Source organism: Anolis carolinensis, unplaced genomic scaffold (assembly GCF_035594765.1).
Source record: "Anolis carolinensis isolate JA03-04 unplaced genomic scaffold, rAnoCar3.1.pri scaffold_14, whole genome shotgun sequence".
In the NCBI taxonomy this organism is placed as follows: Eukaryota; Metazoa; Chordata; class Lepidosauria; order Squamata; family Dactyloidae; genus Anolis; species Anolis carolinensis.
In genome coordinates, this window is record NW_026943825.1 from 8,515,634 (window position 1) to 8,538,262 (window position 22,629).

Here is a 22,629-nt window from a genome sequence, read left to right on the forward strand (position 1 = left end):
ATCCTCCTGCCTGGCACAAAGGGAATAAGTTAAGACAAATGCAGATACATATGATTTGCCCTTCCTGGAGACAACCACTGCACTTGTCACCTGCGAAAGCCCCTTTGCGTGTACAGGCGCCCGTTGGGGTTGCCTAGCGACACTCACACGTATGTGTGTGTGTGTGTCAGTTGTGTTGTTCTCCATGGAAGGAGACATTGCATGCCATGGGGCAGCTTTCCTCTCTTACCTGCCCAAATATTTCTCTCAAGCTTCATCTGCTCAAATGATCGCTCAATTCAGCACCGCGGACAGTTCCCACAGATCCTTCCTTATTGACCGACCTATGCATGAGACGCAGAGATTGAGGATTGAGGTCCTTGTGTCAATTTCACAATCAGGGCCAGCTAATCACCTCCCAACAAAGCATCCCCCCGGGGAAGAAGCAGCCAAGCTTTGATGCTGTAAGACTATTCTATGCTAATCAAGCTGGCCAATTGCACCATTCAACAACAGACAAAGAGTTCTTTCTTTCTCCCACCCTAGATCAACAACAGACAAGAGTTTCTCCCATCCTAGACATTATTTTATATATATATGTATATATGTGTGTGTGTGTGTGTGTATATATATATATATATAAATAACTCCACTTGCCTAGTTTCCAACAGACCTCACAACCTCTGAGGATGCCTGCCACAGATGTGGGCAAAACGTCAGGAGAGAATGCTGCTTCTGAAACATAGCCAGACAGCCCAGAAAACTCACAGCAACCCAGTGATTCCAGCCATGAAAGCCTTTGACAACACATTATTATTATTATTATTATTATTATTATTATTATTATTAGGTATCTCACAACAACCTGTTCCATAGTGATTATTATTATTATGCATATCACAGCAACCTATTCCCCAGTGTTAATAGATTATTATTATTATTAGACATTTCACAGCAACCTATTCCCCAGTGTTTATTATTATTATTATTATTATTATTAGGCATCTCACAGCAACCTATTCCCTAGTATTAATAAAATATTATCATTATTATTAGGGATCTCACAGCAACCTATTCCCTAGTGTTATTATTATTATTATTATTATTATTATTAGGCATCTCACAGCAACCTATTCCATAGTGATTATTATTATTATTATGCATATCACAGCAACCTATTCCCCAGTGTTAATAAATTATTATTATTATTATTATTATTATTAAACATCTCACAGCAACCTATTCCCCAGTGTTTATTATTATTATTATTATTATTATTATTATTATTAGGCATCTCACAGCAACCTATTCCCTAGTGTTAATAAAATATCATTATTATTAGCATCTCAGCAACCTATTCCCTAGTGTTAATATTATTATTATTATTATTATTATTATTATTATTATTATTATTAGGCATCTCACAGCAACCTATTTCCTAGTGTCAATAAATTATTATTATTATTATTATTATTATTATTATTATTATTTTATTATGACACAGCAAACAAGATAGGTATGCTGGATTTTGTATCACAAGTCGAACACTTCCCAAGTGTCTAGGACTGTGTGATGTATTTTCGGATGATGCGTGCAGATCTCAGTAGGGTGGCCTTTTGCAGTTGGCAGATCGTAATTTTGTCAATGTCTATTGTTTCCAAATTATTATTATTATTGTTATTATTATTATTATTATTATTATTATTATTATTATGCATCTCACAGCAACCTATTCCCTTGTGTCAATAAATTATTATTATTATTAGGCATCTCACAGCAACCTATTCCCTAATATTAATAAATTATTATTATTATTATTATTATTATTATTATTATTATTAGGCATCTCACGGCAACCTATTCCCTAATGTTAATAAAATATTATTATTATTATTATTATTATTATTATTATTATTATTATTACGCATCTCACAGCAACATATTAACTAATGTTAATATATTATTATTATTATTATTATTATTATTATTATTATTAGGCATCTCACAGCAACCTATTCCCTAATGTTAATAAAATATTATTATTATTATTATTTTTACAACTACTATTATTGTATTATTATTTTACGCATCCCAGAAGTGAGCTCCGGCATTGCCTTGGAGAAGAAGCTCGGGAGCCAGCCCTTGATTAAACCAAGCCTCTTGGGAAGAAATTATCTTATTTTCCTTTCCTAAGCTAAGCATCTTCTTAAGAGTTGTGCAAACTAGAGAGCGTTTCGCAGGAATCTCCAAACACTTCCTAGTCTCCCTGGAATTTCTGCAAAAATGTGGGTCATTATGGGCTTTCCGGGGGGGAGTGTCGCCGCCACATGAAAGGATCCCCGGTTGTTTTGAAAAGACAGGAGGATATATAAATATATATTATATATATATTTACTGTATAATTATATAATTAGCCAATAAAAGGAGAACTCTATGTAAAAGTAATCAACAGCCCTGGGATCAATCAGGCTGGGACTTTCCGCATGCCAACAAATGCATCCCTGTCTCTGTCTTGCAGTCTTTGATAATGTCGTCACGACTTGTATTAAAGCATTGATGCATAGATGTGTGCGAAACGTCAGGAGAGAATGCTTCTGGAACATTGCCATACAGCCCGGAAAACACACAACCACCCTGATTTTCCCACTTCGTGTCAGAATTGGGTTGGGCTGGATGGCCCATGAGGTCTCTTCCAACTGTGATTCTTTATTCCTATTATTATTATTATTATTATTATTATTATTATTATTATTACAAAGGCTGAACGGCCATCTGTTGGGGTGCTTTGGTTGTGCCTTTCCTGCAGGCGGAAGGGAGTTGGCCCATCAGGTCTTTTCTGGATGGCCCACAAAACAGGAAACAATCAAGGCCAGCTAGCACCTTCCAACAAAGGATGGCAGGAAGCAGCCAGGCTTTGAAGCTGCAAGGCTATTCAACGCTAATCAAGGCGATCAACGGCAACATTCACACTTGCCTCAGACAAGAGTTCTTTCTCCCACCCTGGACTTCATTCCACAGATATATGAACTGCACTTGCCTAGTTTCTATCAGACTTCACAACCTCAGAGGATGCCTGCCATAGATGTGGGAGGAACGTCAGGAGAGAATGCTTCCGGAACATGGCAACATTCACACTTGCCTCAAGCAGACAAGAGGCCTTTCTCTCTCCCACCCTGGACATATACAAACCCACTTGCCTAGTTTCCAACAGACCTCACAACCTCTGAGGATGCCTGCCATAGATGTGGGAGGAATGTCAGGAGAGAATGCTTCCGGAACATGGCAACATTCACACTTGCCTCAGACAAGAGTTCTTTCTCCCACCCTGGACTTCATTCCACAGATATATGAACCGCACTTGCCTAGTTTCCAACAGACCTCACAACCTCTGAGGATGCCTGCCATAGATGTGGGAGGAATGTCAGGAGAGAATGTTTCCGGAACATGGCAACATTCACACTTGCCTCAAGCAGACAAGAGGCCTTTCTTTCTCCCACCCTGGACACATACAAACCCACTTGCCTAGTTTTCAACAGACCTCACAACCTCTGAGGATGCCTGCCATAGATGTGGAAGGAATGTCAGGAGAGAATGCTTCTGGAACATGGCAACATTCACACTTGCCTCAAGCAGACAAGAGGCCTCTCTCTCTCCCACCCTGGACATATACAAACTCCACTTGCCTAGTTTCCAACAGACCTCACAACCTCTGAGGATGCCTGCCATAGATATGGGAGCAATGTAGGAGAGAATGCTTCCGGAACATGGCAACATTCACACTTGCCTCAAGCAGACAAGAGGCCTTTCTCTCTCCCACCCTGGACATATACAAACCCCACTTGCCTAGTTTCCAACAGATGCCTGCCATAGATGTGGGAGGAACGTCAGGAGAGAATGCTTCCGGAACATGGCAACATTCACACTTGCCTCAAGCAGACAAGAGGCCTTTCTCTCTCCCACCCTGGACATATACAAACCCCACTTGCCTAGTTTCCAACAGATGCCTGCCATAGATGTGGGCAGAATGTCAGGAGAGAATGCTTCCGGAACATGGCAACATTCACACGTGCCTCAAGCAGACAAGAGGCCTTTCTCTCTCCCACCCTGGACATATACAAACCCCACTTGCCTAGTTTCCAACAGATGCCTGCCATAGATGTGGGAGGAACGTCAGGAGAGAATGCTTCCGGAACATGGCAACATTCACACGTGCCTCAAGCAGACAAGAGGCCTTTCTCTCTCCCACCCTGGACATATACAAACCCCACTTGCCTAGTTTCCAACAGATGCCTGCCATAGATGTGGGCAGAATGTCAGGAGAGAATGCTTCCGGAACATGGCAACATTCACACGTGCCTCAAGCAGACAAGAGGCCTTTCTCTCTCCCACCCTGGACATATACAAACCCCACTTGCCTAGTTTCCAACAGATGCCTGCCATAGATGTGGGAGGAACGTCAGGAGAGAATGCTTCCGGAACATGGCAACATTCACACGTGCCTCAAGCAGACAAGAGGCCTTTCTCTCTCCCACCCTGGACATATACAAACCCCACTTGCCTAGTTTCCAACAGATGCCTGCCATAGATGTGGGCAGAATGTCAGGAGAGAATGCTTCCGGAACATGGCAACATTCACACGTGCCTCAAGCAGACAAGAGGCCTTTCTCTCTCCCACCCTGGACATATACAAACCCCACTTGCCTAGTTTCCAACAGATGCCTGCCATAGATGTGGGAGGAACGTCAGGAGAGAATGCTTCCGGAACATGGCAACATTCACACGTGCCTCAAGCAGACAAGAGGCCTTTCTCTCTCCCACCCTGGACATATACAAACCCCACTTTCCTAGTTTCCAACAGATGCCTGCCATAGATGTGGGCAGAATGTCAGGAGAGAATGCTTCCGGAACATGGCAACATTCACACATGCCTCAAGCAGACAAGAGGCCTTTCTCTCTCCCACCCTGGACATATACAAACCCCACTTGCCTAGTTTCCAACAGATGCCTGCCATAGATGTGGGAGGAACGTCAGGAGAGAATGCTTCCGGAACATGGCAACATTCACACGTGCCTCAAGCAGACAAGAGGCCTTTCTCTCTCCTACCCTGGACATATACAAACTCCACTTGCCTAGTTTACAACAGACCTCACAACCTCTGAGGATGCCTGCCATAGATGTGGGAGGAACGTCAGGAGAGAATGTTTCCGGAACATGGCAACATTCACATTTGCCTCAAGCAGACAAGAGGCCTTAATCCCTCCCACCCTGGACACATACAAACCCACTTGCCTAGTTTCCAACAGACCTCACAACCTCTGAGGATGCCTGCCATAGATGTGGAGGAACGTCAGGAGAGAATGCTTCTGGAACATGGCAACATTCACACGTGTCTCAAGCAGAAAAGAGGCCTTTCTCTCTCCCACCGTGGACACATACAAACCCCACTTGCCTAGTTTCCAACAGATGCCTGCCATAGATGTGGGCAGACTGTCAGGAGAGAATGCTTCTGGAATATGCCCATGCAGCCTAGAAAACTCACAGCAACCTAGAATAACGTTCTCTCCATTTCCTATCTCATCCCAACCTCTCGCAGTTGTCGTAAGGATACAGACAGGGACACCATGTACACCATGGAAAACGTTCATAAAAAGTATTATTAAAGTATTGTCTTAGAATACAAGCATAAGACAAACAGATTAGGGGTGATCTCATCCCTGTAATCGCTGCCGATCCTCCTCCTGTCACGCAAAAACCACTGGAGGTTAAATTTAGGTGCAGAACAGAAAAGAAAAGAAGGAGTCGACGCAACTCCTTGAGGAGAGAAAGGTCGCAAGGTTTGACACAGAGAACAAAAGAACGGGGGAATTCAGCCATGCACCATTTGCAGAAAGGAGATTTCTATATTGCCGTTTCCCTTTGATTGTCCCAGCCAAATGCATGTCTCCATATAGTGTCCTAGCAACTGAATGTCCCATGTTGAGCTTTATGGCATGATGTCTGAATATACAAAGCGTTCAAACCATCCTCTCATTGATAGTCTTGCCTTTCTTGATGGAACCAGCCTAGAACTCGGATCCAAAAGGAGATCCGTTCAATAATGGACGTTGTTGGAAATGTGGGACGCACACAGGCACTTTCCTACACATGTGGAGGGAGTGCAAAAAGATCAAAAAAATTCTGGTATGAGATATACATAAAAATGACAAATATAGTACAAAAGAAATCTGAATTCAAACCAGAATGTTTTCTACTGGGAATTACTGACCCACAAATGGATAAGAACACTGATAAATAGAATAGTGCTACCGTGTTTCCCCGAAAATAAGACAGTGTCTTATATTAATTTTTGCTCCCAAAAATGTTCTAGGTCTTATTTTCAGTGGATGTCTTATTTTTCCATGAAGAAGAATTCACATTTATCGTTGAACAAAAAAATGAAGATTTATTATATACTGTACAGTAGTTGTCATCACAAACCAGCATAACCAGACAAACTGTGAATCCTATCCAGAATTACTTGTTACCATTATTTCCATGTACAACACTCTGGTACGTACATTTACCAATCCTGCAAGCTCTGGTGTTCTGTTTGTTGGGCATGCTTCCAAACAAAAACTTTGCTAGGTCTTACTTTCGGGGGAGGCCTTATATTTAGCAATTCAGCAAAACCTCTACTAGGTCTTATTTTCTGAGGATGCCTTATTTTAGGGGAAACAGGGTAGCAGGAGTATGGAAACTAGAAGAAGTACCCAGTATAGAGAAATGGATCAATAAAGTGCTGGACGTAATGAACATGGATTTATTGACTCAAAAATTAGCGCAGGACAGAAACTTCAAAAATAGAACAGACTGGAAAGCTATGAACGAATATTTACAAAAGGAAAAAGTAAATATTTACATAAAGTTAGACTAATGAAACTTCCTGGGAACACAACGTAAAATAAAGGTATAGAGTCTCACTTATCCAACGTTCTGAATTATCCAACACATTTTTGTAGTCAATGTTTTCAAAACATTGTGATATTTTGGTGCTAAATTAGTAAATACAGTAATTACTACATTGCATTACTGTGTATTGAACTACTTTTTCTGTAAAATTAGTTGTATAACATGATGTTTTGGTGCTTAATTTGTAAAATCATAACCTAATTTGATGTTTAATAGGCTTTTCCTTAATCCCTCCTTATGATCCAAGATATTCGCTTATCCAAGCTTCTGCCGGCCCATTTAGCTTGGATGGGACGGGAGATAAAAATAAAGTTGTTATTATTGTTGTTATTACAGTAGCGTCTCACTTATCCAACATAAACAGGCCGGCACAACGTTGGATAAGCAAATATGTTGGATAATAAGGAGGGATTAAGGAAAAGCCAATTAAACATCCAATTACATTATGATTTTACAAATTAAGCACCAAAACATCGTGTTATACAACACATTTGACAGAAAAAGCAGTTCAATACACAGCAATGTTTTGTAGTAATTACTGCACTTACGAATTCAGCACTAATGTATTGAAAAGATTGACTACAAAAACATTGACTACTAAAAGGCCGACTGCGTTAGATAATCCAGAACGCAGGATGAGTGAATGTTGGATAAGTGAGAATCTACTGTATTATTATTATTATCATTGGATTTTATTTATTTATTACAATATTTATATCCCGCCCTTCTCACCCAACAGGGGACTCAGGGCGGCTTACAATAAAACACACATATAAAAATTGTACAATGCATTATAAAACAGTTAAAATTATTAACTTACACTGGAAATTCATAAAACACATTATAAAATACAGATGGGCGTGAGATCGTTGAGAATGACTGAGAATGATTTCCCTTATTTCCCAACCAAATCTATATATATAAAAGAGTGATGGCATCACGGCGACCCACAAAACAACAAAACTACAGGCCCCCCAACCTCGAAATTTGACGACACAACCCATCATCCACGGCTCTAGGTTGATACAGCAAAAAGAAAAGAAAAATAAAGTCCTAATTAGAGAGAGAGGAATAATTGCTTTTATCCAATTGCTGCCAGTTAGAAGGCCAAGCTCCTCCAACTTGGTGTCCTAGCAACCCAATAAAAAATAATAAAAAACACTAAAAAATACTTTAAAATGCTAAAAAGTTAATACAACAAAATACTATAATAACAGAAAATAACTAAAATAATACAAGAAAATAATAAAATATAATATATAAAAAGATAACTTACAATAAAATTAATTAAAAAATACAAATAACGTCAAATAAAAATTACACAACAATTTTTAACCAATACCACCAACACTTTACCACAGCAACGCGTGACCGGGCACAGCTCGTGTACCTATAGAAGTGGAGAAATCAAGATTTCTCTTAGAAATCTTGGTTTCATTAGGCTTTTATGAGAGACTTATGTCTTTCAAATACCTGTTTTTTATGAAAAAAGAAACTGCCATGGAGTTGATCTCTCTGGAGATCCTTCTTCATCCTAGTTCCAACGATGTTGGAAAAGTCTGACCTTGAGTGTGGCACTGTTAGTTTATTATTATTTCTAAAAACGTTTTTTTGTATATGTTTTACCTTCACCTGATTCAGCTCCCACAGACCCCCACGACCCCCACCAATGACGGATCAGGACCACACTTGGCACACAGAGCCCCCATGACCCACGGGCTTCATTGGGTCTACAAAATAGTAATAATAATAACAACAACGGCTGGGAATGTCATGGGAACAGAATGTGTGATAATATGTTCAACCTTCCAGAGCATGTTTCCTATGTCCTTTTATTGAGTAGAGACATATGAGACAGTTCTTCTGGTTCCTGTACTTCCAGACGGGTTGAACGCTCTCCATATTATTCATCTTTGTTGGTGTTCTTTCCATAGAAGCACGCTTTCCCCCTTACCCTTGGATTAGACGTCATAGAGAAGGCCTTTTGACTCCCATCTCTCCCATATATTTTTGGGAAATCTGGAGCTCAAACCAGGGGTGAGGGCTGCTCCACGTCTCATTAACTTCGCCTCTTTTTTCCCCAATATCAAAGGCTTGGGAAGCATTGCCAAAGCATTGCCCGCCCCCAAAGCATGCTCCTCCGGTTCCCACTGAGAGAGTAGGCTCTTCTTAGATGCACCGTCCCCATCATTCTCGGGGAGAGATGGATGGAACGAGGGAAGGGGAAGACAAAGGAAAGGGAAGAATGCCATGCCATCTCTCTCTCTCTCTCTGAGGTCTAAGAGGTACAGTCGGTTGCTAAGGCAACAGCAGCTGCCAATGGTGGGGGCCCCGGGACTTGAAACCAGACCCAGTGGGGCACATAATAATAATAATAATAATAATAATAATAATAATAATAATAATAATAAACTTTATTTATACCCCATCACCATCTCCACGGGGCGGCTTAGATGGGGCAGAAGCCCAAACAACATAGGGACAAAATAAAAAGGCAACATTATACAAATCTATATATATAAAAGAGTGATGGCATCACGGCAACCCACAAAACAACAAAACTACAGGCCCCCCGACCTCGAAATTTGACATCACAACCCATCATCCATGCCCCTAGGTTGATACAACAAAAAGCAAAGAAAAATAAAGTCCTAATTAGAGGGAGAGGAATAATTGCTTTTATCCAATTGCTGCCAGTTAGAAGGCTAAGCTCCTCCAACTTGGTCTCCTAGCAACGCAATAAAAAATAATAATAAAAAACACTAAAAATAATTAAAAACACTAAAAAATTAATACAATAAAATACTATAATAACAGAAAATAACTAAAAATAATACAAGAAAATAATAAAATGTAATAAATAAAAAGATAACTTACAATAAAAATAATTTAAAAATACAAATACCGTCAAATAAAAATTACACAACAATTTTTAACCAATACCACCACCACTTTGCCACAGCAACGCGTGGCCAGGCACAGCTAGTATATATATAAAAGGGTAATGAAATTTCGGCCTAGGACAAAACAACAAAACTACACAACCCAGAAACACTAAACTGGGCAGCACAACCCTTCATCCATGCCTCTATGTTCATACAGCAAAAAGAAAAGAAAAATAAAGTCCTAATTAGAGGGAGAGGAATAATTGTTTTTATCCAATTGCTGCCATTTAGAAGACTAAGCTCCGCCCACTTGGTCTCCTAGTAACCCACTCAGGCCAGGGGACAGGCAGAGTTAGCCTCACTTAGGCCTCTTCCACACTGCCTGTAAGATACAGATTATCTGATTTGAACTGGATTATATGGCAGTGCAGACTCAAGGCCCTTCCACACAGCTATATTACCCATTTAAAATCTTATATTATCTGTTTTAACTGGATTATCTTGACTCCACACTGCCATATAATTCACTTCAGTGTGGATTTTATAAAGCTGTGTAGAAGGGGCCTCATACAATCCAGTTCTAAGCAGATAATATACTTTATATACTTTATTTCCCATACCACCATACTTCACCACACCAACGCGTGGTCGGGCACAGCTAGTCACAATATAAAAAAGATAAAACAGTAATACAATATGAAACAACAGTATTGTAACAGTTAAAGCCAATCAATTAAAACAACAATACAAGGATAAAAAATTGCATTTAAAACACATAATAATACAGGATAGATTATTACAGGTACATGTACAAGGACACGGGTCCAGGTCCATCAGGTCATTGGGAAGGGACTAGATCCATGGGGTGCTATTTTACCTGGTCCAGATGTTCACCCTGCACAAGACCCAAAGGAATGGTGCACTGTGTTGTTGAAGGCTTCCATGGCCGGAATCACTGGGTTGCTGTGAGTTTTCTGGACTGTATGGCCATGTTCCAGAAGCGTTATTCCACAGACACATAAATCCCACAGACCTCACAACCTCTGAAGATGCCTACCATAAATGTGGGTGAAACATCAGGAGAGAATGCTGCTTCTAGAACATGATCATACAGACTCACAGCAACCCAGACAGCCCAGAAAAACCCACAGCAATCCAAAGTTCAGAAATATATACACTACTTGCCTAACTGTCAAAGGACCTCACAACCTCTGAGGATGCCTACCATAAATGTGGGCGAAACGTCAGGAGAGAATGCTGCTGGGACATGGCCATACAGACTCACAGCAACCCAGAAATCCAAAGTTCAGAAATATATACACTACTTGCCTAATTGTCAACAGACCTCACAACCTCTGAGGATGCCTGCCAGAGATGTGGGCGAAATATCAGGAGAGAATGCTGCTGCTGGAACATGACCATACAGACTCACAGCAACCCAGACAGCCCGGAAAAACCCACAGCAATCCAAAGTTCAGAAATATATACACTACTTGCCTAATTGTCAACAGACCTCACAACCTCTGAGGATGCCTGACAGAGATGTGGGTGAAACGTCAGGAGGGAATGCTTCTCAAACATGTCCAGACAGCCCAAAAGACTCATAGCAACCCAAAATTCTGAAATATATACCCCACTTCTTGTCTAGTTTCTAACAGATCTCACAACCTCTGAGGATGCCTGATAGAGATGTGGGCGAAACGTCAGAAAAGAATGCTTCTCGAACATGTCCAGACAGCCCAAAAGACTCACAGCAACCCAGAGTTCTGAAATATATACCCCACTTCTTGTCTAGTTTCTAACAGATCTCACAACCTCTGAGAATGCCTGACAGAGATGTGGGTGAAACATCAGGAGAGAATGCTTCTCAAACATGTCCAGACAGCCCGGAAAACTCAAAGCAACCCTGAAAGCCTTCGACAACATGAAGGAAGGAAGGTCCATTTTGTACAAAGAAGAGTGAGACGATGACTTCCCTCTTTCTATCCCAACACTATCCTTGTATGGATGCAGCTTAGAATCGCATTGGCCTTTTTTGCTGCCACATCACACTCTTGACTCATGCCCAGAGATCCCTTTCCCATGTATTGTCCCCTCGCCCCAATCCTATATCTTTGCATGCCATTGTTATTATCAAAGTCCCATCTTCTATCTATCTATATAAAAGAGTGATGGCATCACGGCGACCCACAAAACAACAAAACTACAGGCCCCCCAACCTCGAAATTTGACAACACAACCCATCATCCACGCCTCTAGGTTGATACAACAGAAAGAAAAGAAAAATAAAGTCCTAATTAGAGAGAGAGGAATAATTGCTTTTATCCAATTGCTGCCAGTTAGAAGGCTAAGCTCCTCCAACTTGGTCTCCTAGCAACCCAATAAAAAAATAATAAAAAACACTAAAAAATTGATACAATAAAATACTATAATAACAGAAAATAACTAAAAATAATACAAGAAAATAATAAAATATAATAAATAAAAATATAACTTACAATAAAATTAATAAAAAATGCAAATAACGTCAAATAAAAATTACACAATAATTTTTAACCAATACCACCACCACTTTGCCACAGCAACGCGTGGCCGGGCACAGCTAGTACTTTATAAGGGGGATTCTGTCAATATTTCTCAGCCTCATGATCTATAACTCGCCCATCTTTTTTTCCCTTGCAATGCCTATGGCAGGTTTGCTTTGTTTCAGCCCAATGGAAAGAGCTGGGGAAAGGGGAAGGGAGGCACCAGGCTGCAGCAGGCGAAGAAGGGTTAAAAGATGGGCAGCATCCGGATTATTAGTCGGGAACATCATTTTGTAAACATATGTAGTTCCCTTGGCAACCGGAGCCAGGTTCCTTAGTTACGGATGGAGACGGCAAAATCGAGATGTCGGGAGAATGGAGGAAGAGAGGGAGGAGAGGGGTTTTTTTCCCCCATTTCTTTTTTTTTATGGGATTCCTGAAAGCATCACAAAAGGAAGGAAGGGGAAAAAGAGGAGGGGGGTCGATAGAGAAAGGCAGTCACCATCAAAGGGACAGGGTGCAGAAGCACATCTGTTTCAAGATGCACCTATTTTTGCAGGTTCCTATGCTTTTTCTCAATGCATTTATTGCTGTGTTTGGATTTGTTTTTACTGTTGTATTTTTATATTGTTTGGGCATGGTCCCATTGTAAGCCGCCCCGAGTCCCCTTGGGGAGATGGGGCGGGATATAAGAATAAATTATTATTATTATTATTATTATTATTATTATTATTATTATTATTACAATGGGATCCCATTCCAGCTATCGATTGGCGATACCAATACACTGCTAATAAAGCTGATACATTCTCCTGCACTACCTTCAGCTCTCTTCCCTAAAAAGAAGCCAAAAATCCTATACATAGATCTAAAATATTAAACTGTTCTCCCTCTGATTGTGGCGGATCCTTCTTCTCTGCTGCTCAGGCCAGATGGCCATCTGTCAGGAGGGTTTCGATTGTGTCGTCCTGCCTGCTAAATGGCATTGAACTGGACAGGCTTCCAACTCTAGTGAAATACAGACTGCCCGAAAGTCCGGTGGATTCTCTTTCCAGGGAGGTATTTATAATAATACAATAATAATAATCATCATCATTTAATTACTTATTAATCGCCCTCCATCCAAGATGCTCTAGGCGATTTACAAGATAAAATAGTAAAGGATAAAAATACATACATACAAATATTGATAAAATTAACATAGATTAAAATATAGAATAACATAGAATAAAACATAGAATAATAAAGTGCATTATTATTGTTATTATTACAGTCGAGTCTCATTTATCCAATCTAAACGGGCCGGCAGAAGCTTGGATAAGTGAATATGTTGGATAATAAGGAGGGATTAAGGAAAAGCCTATTAAACATCAAATTAGGTTATGATTTTACAAATTAAGCACCAAAACATCATGTTATACAACAAATTTGACAGAAAAAGTAGTTCAATACGTAGTAATGCTATGTAGTAATTACTGTATTTATGATTTTAGCACCAAAATATCACAATGTATTGAAAATATTGACTACAAAAATGTGTTGGATAATCCAGAATGTTGGATAAGTGAGACTCTACTGTATTTAAATAGACGGCGGATGGGCATCTCTCGGGAGGGATTGGATGGTGTCCTAATGGGATCGGACTGAATGGTCTTTGGGGATCCTTTGTAACTGTAGGATTCAATCATCATCTTTGAGAATGACAATGAAGGAGTCTCTTTCTCTGGAGGTTTTGAAACCGGGGCTGGATGGCCGTCTGTCAGGAGGGCTTTGATGGTATCCTTAGGGAATCAGACTGGATGGTCTTTGGGAGTCCATTCTAATGCTAGGATTCAATGATCGTCTTTGATAATGATGATGATGGAGTCTCTTTCCCTGGGGGTTTTGAAGCTAAGACTGGATGGCCATCTATCGGGAGGGCTTTGATGGTGCCCTAAAAGCATCAGATTGGATGGCTTTCTCTATGATTCATGGGTGAGTCAATAGAAAGACCACTGGACTGGCCAATTAAACATGGATGGGCATCTGCCGGGATCGCTTTGATGGTGTCCTAAAGGGATTGGATTCGACAGCCTTTGGAGGGATCCATTCCAACGCTAGGATTGAAATATCATCTCTGATAATAATGATGGGGAGGCTGGATGGGCATCTGTCAGGAGGGCTTAGATACTGGCCCTTGGGGGTCCCTTCTAACTCCAGGATTCAATCATCATCTTGGATAGTAATTATGGGGAGGCTGGATGGCCATCTGTTGGGAGGGCTTTGATGGTGTCTTAAGGGGATTGGTTTGGGTGGCTTTCTCTATGATTCATGGGCGAGCCAAACCAAAGGATCATGGGTCCAGTCACCATCTCCATCCCATGGAGGGGCTGGCTGGATGGCCATCTGTTTGGAGGGCTTTGATGGTGTCCTAAGGGGATCGAATTGGGTGACTTTATGACTCATGGGACGGGCCAATGCAAGGAGGACCATTGTTCCCACCATCCATCTCCATCCTTAGCTGTGTTCCCATAACACAGAATATGATAATGATGATGGGGAGGCTTGATGGCCATCTGTCGGGAGGGCTTAGATGGTGTCCTAAGGGGATCGAATTGGATGGCTTTCTCTATGATTCATGGACGAGCCAATGCAAGGGCCATTAGTCCAGCCACCATCTCCATACCATGGAGAGGCTGGATGGCCATCTGTCGGGAGGGCTTAGATGGTGTCCTAAGGGGATCGAATTGGATGGCTTTCTCTATGATTCATGGACGAGCCAGTGCAAGGACCATTAGTCCAGCCACCATCTCCATGCCATGGAGAGGCTGGATGGCCATCTGTCGGGAGGGTTTAGATGGTGTCCTAAGGGGATCGAATTGGATGGCTTTCTCTATGATTCATGGACAAGCCAGTGCAAGGACCATTAGTCCAGCCACCATCTCCATGCCATGGAGAGGCTGGATGGCCATCTGTCGGGAGGGCTTAGATGGTGCCCTAAGGGAATCGGATTGGGTGGCTTTTTCTATGACTCACGGGACGGGCCAATGCAAGGAGGACCACTGGTCCCACCATCCATTTCCATCCTTAGCTGTGTTCCCATAACACAGAATGGGATAATGATGATGGAGAGGCTTGATGGCCATCCGTCGGGAAGGCTTAGATGGTGTCCTATGGGGATCGGATTGGGTGGCTTTCTCTATGATTAATGGACAAGCCAATGCAAGGACCATTAGCCCAGCCACCATCTCCATGCCATGGAGAGGCTGGATGGCCATCTGTCGGGAGGGCTTAGATGGTGTCCTATGGGGATCGGATTGGGTGGCTTTCTCTATGATTCATGGAGGAGCCAATGCAAGCACCCTTGGTCCAGCCACGCTCTCCATCCCTTAGCTAGGGATGGAGATGGTGGTGGGACCACTGGTTCCTTGCCATGCCTTGGGCTCACCCACGAGTGTTTCCACAGCCCTGGAGCCCCCCAAAGACCTCCCCTTGTCCTTCCATGCCCCCCTTTCCCTCTGTGTAGCTCCTGTTGCCTCTTTGTCCCTCATTCCCTACACAATACAACCCCCCTCCCCATTTTGATTGACAGCTAACGACTCACATGCCAGATGACGAAGAAGATGAGGGAGGCGCAGAGGACCAGGGTGAGCATGTAGCAGAAGGCGGCGAAGGTGAACGCCATGGCGGGGCGGCGGGGCTGCTCCCCCCTCTCTTTCCTCTTCCCTGGGAGATAAAAAGGGGAAGAGAGGCAGCCTGAGGGGAGACAAGGAGCGCGCGGGTCCAGCTCCCTCCACGGTGGCACTCTGGCCACCGACTGACAGGAAAGAGCAAAAAAGCAGCAGAAGAGGAGGAGGAAGGGGCGTGGCCAACACAAAGGCACGCCCCGCTCCTTTTAACAGGCAAGGCCCCGCCCCCAAGAAAGAGCAGGTGCAACAGGACAGGGGAAGGGGCGTGGCTAAAATTAGGAAGACACGCCCGCTCGTTTTTAACATACAAGGCCCCGCCCCTAAGAAAGAGCAGAGGCAACAGATAAGGGGCGTAGCCAACATAAAGACACGCCCTGCTCCTTTTTAACATACAAGGCCCCGCCCCCAAGAAAGAGCAGAGGCAACAGGAGAGGAAGGGGCGTGGCCAACAGGAAGACACGCCCGCTCCTTTTTAACATACAAGGCCCCGCCCCCAAGAAAGAGCAGATGCAACCGGACAGGACGAAGGGGCGTGGCCACCGCTCCTTTTTAACATGCAAGGTCCCGCCCCCAAGAAGAGCAGAAGCAACAGGACAGGAGGATGGGGCGTGGCCAACAGGAAGACACGCCTGCTCTTTTTTAACATACAAGACCCCGCCCCCAAGAAAGAGCAGAAGCAACAGGCGAGGAAGGGGCGTGGCCAATAAGACAGGCCCGTTCTTTTTGAACATACAAGGCCCCGCCCCCAATGCATTCTCCCCGCCCCTGACTCCTCCCTCTTAAAGATCCGTCTCAGAAAAAGACAGCTTTGCCCTCTAAGGAAAAGGCCGAAAGGGGGCGCTGTTGCCTAACTCGCTGTACATTCAGAACTGTAGATTGCCTTACACATGCAATTCATATGCAAAAAGTCAACGTATGTGCGTTGGTTTGTACCACCAAGGTTCTCTCATAGATTGATGGATCTGGACCACACTTGGCAACCAGATAGTCCACGACCCAACTTAACATAATGGCTGGGAATCCACTTGAAAATCCACCCCCAAAATCTTCAGAGACGTATCAATTGCTGTACATAATGCATGCACAAAGTCAATGTATGTGCATTGGTTTGTACCACCAAGGTTTCTCCATTGCTTAGTAAATTTGGACCATACTTGGCAGCCAGATAGTCCATGACCCAACTTAAAATAATGGCTGGGATTCCACTAGAAAATCCACCCCAAATGGAAAAAAATGGCAATTTATGGATAGAAGGGATTAGCTACCAGCCTATGGGTATGTATGTCCGTAGTATTCTGGTTCAGGGCAGTGCATAGAATTACTCTCTCTCTCTCTCTCTCTATATATATATATATATATATATACAGTAGAGTCTCACTTATCCAAGCTAAACAGGCCGGCAGAACCTTGGATAAGCGAATATCTTGGATAATAAGGAGGGATTAAGGAAATGCCTATTAAACATCAAATGAGGTTATGATTTTACAAATTAAGCGCCAAAACATCATGTTATACAACAAATTTGACAGAAAAAGTAGTTCAATGCGCAGTAATGTTATGCTGTAATTACCATAACCTGTTAGCAAAGGTAAAAACCTTAGGTTGCAGAGTATTAAAGAAAAATAGAATAAAGCTGCAACAGAAACATAGCCCCGAAGTAATGTGGTCAACTTACTTTAATGCTGTAACAGAAGCATAACGCAGGAACAAAAAACTCAAGAGAGAGAATACAGTCAGAGTGCAAAGAATATATAAATGACAAACATAGCTCCACCTGTATCTAATTGATAAAGCTCAAAATACAAGCATACTACCAGTTAAAGGTACAGACCTACTGGCTCAACATGAACTATATAATTTTGCAAACATTATAATACTTTCAACAGTATTTACGAATTTAGCACCAAAATATCACGATGTATTGAAAAAATTGACTACAAAAATGCCTTCGATAATCCAGAACGTTGGATAAGCGAAGGTTGGATAAGTGAGACTCTACTGTGTGTATATATATATATATTAATATATATGTTGTTTATTTGTTCAGTCAGGAGAGAATGCTTCTGGAACATGACCAGACAGTCCTGAAAACTCACTGCAACCCAGTTATTCCGGCCATGAAAGCCTTCGACAATACAACAACAATAATAATAAATATAATAATTATTATTATTATAATAAATATAATAATAATAATAATAATAATAATAATAATAATAATAATAATAATAATAAGATCTGGCTCTGGCTCAGGAATGGGACCCTGAAGAAGGAGACAGAAGGCCTGATCCTTGCAGCCCAGGAGCAAGACGTCAGGACAAAGGCAATTCAGGCCAAGATCAAAAAATCAGCTGATGACTCAAAATGCAGACTCTGCAAGGAAATTGACAAAACCATTGATCATATCCTCAGCTGCTGTAAGAAAATTGCACAGACAGACTACAAACAGAGGCACAACTACATGGCCCAAATGATTCATTGGAACTCATGCCTCAAGTACCACCTCCCAGCAGCAAAGAACTGGTGGGATCACAAACCTGCAAAAGTATTGGAAAATGAGCACGCAAAGATACTGTGGGACTTCCGAATCCAGACTGACAAAGTTCTGGAACACAACACACCAGACATCACAGTTGTGGAAAAGAAAAAGGTTTGGATCATGGATGTTGCCATCCCAGGTGACAGTCGCATTGATGAAAAACAACAGGAAAAACTCAGCCGCTCTCAGGACCTCAAGATTGAACTGCAAAGACTCTGGCAGAAACCAGTGCAGGTGGTCCCGGTGGTGATGGGCACACTGGGTGCCGTGCCAAAAGATCTCAGCCGGCATTTGGAAACAATAGACATTGACAAAATTACGATCTGCCAACTGCAAAAGGCCACCCGACTGGGATCTGCACCCATCATTCAAAAATACATCACACAATCCTAGACACTTGGTAAGTGTTCGACTTGTGATTTTGGGATATGAAATCCAGCATGTCTATCTTGTTTGCTGTGTCATAATAAAATAATAATAATAATAATAATAATAATAATAATAATAATAATATCACCCAGTCCTAAACACTTGGGAAGTGTTCAACTTGTGATTTTGTGATACGAAATCCAGCATATCTATCTTGTTTGCTGTTTCACACAATGTCGTTCTGTCAATAATGATAAGTAACAACTGCTTGAATGCCATAGATGGGGGCAAAACATCAGGAGAGAATGCTTCTGGAAAATGACCATACAGCCTGGAAACTCACCGCAACCCAAGATTAAAACTCCCTTGAGTTTTAAATCTCTCCTCCTTTCATGTTTTTATCATTATTATTAATTATTATTAAACTTTATTTGTACCCCGCTAGCATCTCCCGAAGGACTCGATGCGGCTTACAAAGGCCAAGGCCTCAACACACAATATAACAATACAAAACAAAAGGCAAATTAAAAACAATTAAAACAGTATAAACAACAAGCAATAAACAATACGCTAAAACACAATAAAACTGGGCCGGGTTCATTGGGTTCTTTCAATATGAATGGGCACCTTTCGGTCTGGATGCAGTCCACACAGGGCACAAAATAAAACAAGCATTGAACCCAATAATTGAATGTTATGACGAAACTTTCGAAAAGTTTTCCTTCCCCCAGAAAGTACATTCCTTGCCGAACCCAAAGGGAGATCTCCTGGCATTTCCTTCCCTTCCCTTCACACCTACACATCCCATATGCTATTTACACACACACATACAACATCCGCGTTTCCGCTTTCCCACCCAAACCCTTTCTATGGCTTTGACCCATTTCCCTTGCGTTCTCCTACGCAGGGTGTCCCTCTTGGCTGTGCGCATGGATCCCTGTGGGTGTTTGAGAGGGAAGGAATAAATACACGTTGAGTGTGCCTTGATTGGTCTTGCTTTGCTTTCAGTTACAGTAGATCAGTCTTAATATCGAGGCATAGCATGGTATAGTGCAGTGGTTCCCAAACTTATTTGGCCTGCCACCCCCTTTCCAAAAAAAATATGACTCAATGCCCCCTGGTAAAGGGGCGTGGCTTAGAGGGGTGGGCGTGGCTCCTGCTCAAGAGGGCGGGGCTGAGCCTCTCCCCTAGTCCCAGATGCAGGGCTGGGAGGGGAGGTGTGCGGGGCTACCAATGGGCAGCCAGGACTGGGATGGGCGGAGTTACGAGCTCTGAGTCAGGGCTGAGCTTCTATCCCTGTCCTGGACAGAGGGGGCGGGGCTAGAGGAGGGGGCGGGGCCTCTTCCCAAGTGCCTGACGTGTTATAACAAGCACCTCAGGGGAGGTATACAGAGGCTCAGCCCTGTCTCGCGCTCTTGGGAAGAGGCCCCGCCTCTTCACTAGCTCCGCCCTTTAGTCCTAAAAGTCCTCTCAGGAGTAGTATAGAGGCTCAGCCCTGTCTTGGGCTCTTGGGAAGAGGCCCCGCCCCTTCACTAGCTCCGCCCTTTAGTCCTAAAAGGCCTCTCAGGAGAAGTATAGAGGCTCAGCCCTGTCTTGGGCTCTTGGAAGGAGGCCCCGCCCCCTTCCCTAGCTCCGCCCTTTAGTCCTAAAAGGCCTCTCAGGAGAAGTATAGAGGCTCAGCCCTGTCTTGGGCTCTTGGGAAGAGGCCCCGCCCCCTTCCCTAGCTCCGCCCTTTAGTCCTAAAAGGCCTCTCAGGAGAGGTATAGATTCTCAGCCCTGTCTTGGGCTCTTGGGAAGAGGCCCCGCCCCCTTCGCTAGCTCTGCCCTTTAGTCCTAAAAGGCCTCTCAGGAGAGGTATAGAGGCTCAGCCCTGTCTCAGGCTCTTGGAAGGTGGCCCCGCCCCCTTCCCTAGCTCCGCCCTTTAGTCCTAAAAGGCCTCTCAGGAGAAGTATAGAGGCTCAGCCCTGTCTCCGGCTCTTGGAAGGAGGCCCCGCCCCCTTCATTAGCTCTGTCCTCTGTGTCCCAACAAGGGCCTCAGGAGAGGTATAGATTCTCAGCCCTGTCTCGGGCTCTTGGGAAGAAGCCCCGCCCCCGCATTCTAATAGGCGCCATCACCCCCCCCCCCGGATCACTGCAGCGTCCACCAGGGGGCGGTAGCGCGCACTTTTGGAATCACTGGTATAGTGTTAGGCCTGGGTTGCTGTGAGTTTTCCGGGCTGTCTGGCCATGTTCCAGATGTTTCGTCCACATCTATGGCAGGCATCCTCAGAGGTTGTGAGGTCTGTGGGAAACAAGACAAGTGGGGTTTATATATTTGTGGAATAAAGGGTGGAAGAAAGAACGAACTCTGGTCTGTTGGAGGAAAGTGGAAATGTTGCCATTGGCCAGCTTGATTAGCATTGAATGGCCCTGCAGCTTCAAAGGCTGGCATCCTCAGTGGTTGTGAGGCCTGTCAGAAACTAGGTAAGTAGGGTTTATATACCGTATATACTTGAATATAAGCCAACCGAAATATAAGCCAAGGCATCTAATTTTACAAAAAACTGGGAAATCATTGACTCCAGTATAAGCCGAGGGTGGGAAATTTCAGAAATAAAAATAGATACCAATAAAATTACATTAATTGAGGCATCAGTAGGTTAAATGCTTTTGAATATTTACATCAAGCTCAAATTTAAGATAAGACTGTCCAACTCTGATCAAATCATTATTCTCACCTTCTTCAATGTAAATGTGCTCATGTATCCTTTTAATAATAATAGAGTAAAATAATACACGTAATAATAATAATAAATACAGGAAAATAATACAAGTGATAATAAACAGAGTGGAATAATAATTGTAATAATAATAATGATCAGATTGAAATAATAAATGTATTATTAATAATAAAATAGAGTAAAATAAATGTAATAGTAAAAGGTAAAGGTTTCCCCTGACGTTAAGTCCAGTCATGTCCGACTCGGGGGTTGGTGCTCATATCAATTTCTAAGCCGAAGAGTTGGTGTATTTATTGTTGTTGTTGTTATTATTTAGTAAAGGTAAAGGTTTTCCCCTGACGTTAAGTCCAGTTGTGACCGACTCGGGGGTTGGTGCTCATCTCCATTTCTAAGCCAAAGAGTTGGTGTATTTATTATTATTGTTGTTATTATTATTATTATTATTTAGTAAAGGTAAAGGTTTTCCCCTGACGTTAAGTCCAGTCGTGACTGACTCTGGGGGTTGGTGCTCATCTCTATGTCTAAGCCAAAGAGCTGGCGTTGTCCGTAGACACCTCCAAGGTCATGTGGCCATAGGCATGACTGCATGGAGCGCTGTTACCTTCCCGCCGGAGTGGTACCTATTGATCTACTCACATTAGCATGTTTTCGAACTGCTAGGTTGGCAGAAGCTGGAGCTAACAGTGGGCAATCACTCCGCTCCTGGGATTTGTTTTTAAGCAAAGGCTGGATGGCCATCTGTCGGGGGTGCTTTGAATGCAATTTCCTGCTTCTTAGCGGGGGGTTGGACTAGATGGCCCATGAGGTCTCTTCCAACTCTACTATTCTATGATTCTATTATTTGAACCTGGGACCTTTCGGTCTGCAAGTTCAGCAGCTCAGTGCTTTAACACACTTCGCCACCGGGGCTCCTCACATGTAATAATAAATAGAGTAAAATAATAAATGTAATAATAATAATATCAGAGTGAAATAATAAATGTATTAATAATAAT

At 42.6% G+C, this 22,629-nt stretch overlaps 1 protein-coding gene across 1 annotated transcript in view; it reads right to left on the bottom strand.

Annotated features, from left to right (window-relative positions):
• cnih2 (cornichon family AMPA receptor auxiliary protein 2) overlaps window positions 1–16,147 on the bottom strand; it is a 56,428-nt gene extending 40,281 nt beyond the window's left edge. Inside the window, exon 1 of the mRNA XM_062964898.1 lies at window positions 15,922–16,147. Within this exon, the coding sequence (XP_062820968.1) occupies window positions 15,922–16,002 (81 nt within the window). The 5' untranslated portion in view covers window positions 16,003–16,147. The remainder of the gene's footprint in view (window positions 1–15,921) is intronic.
• Between the last annotated feature and the right edge of the window lie 6,482 nt (window positions 16,148–22,629).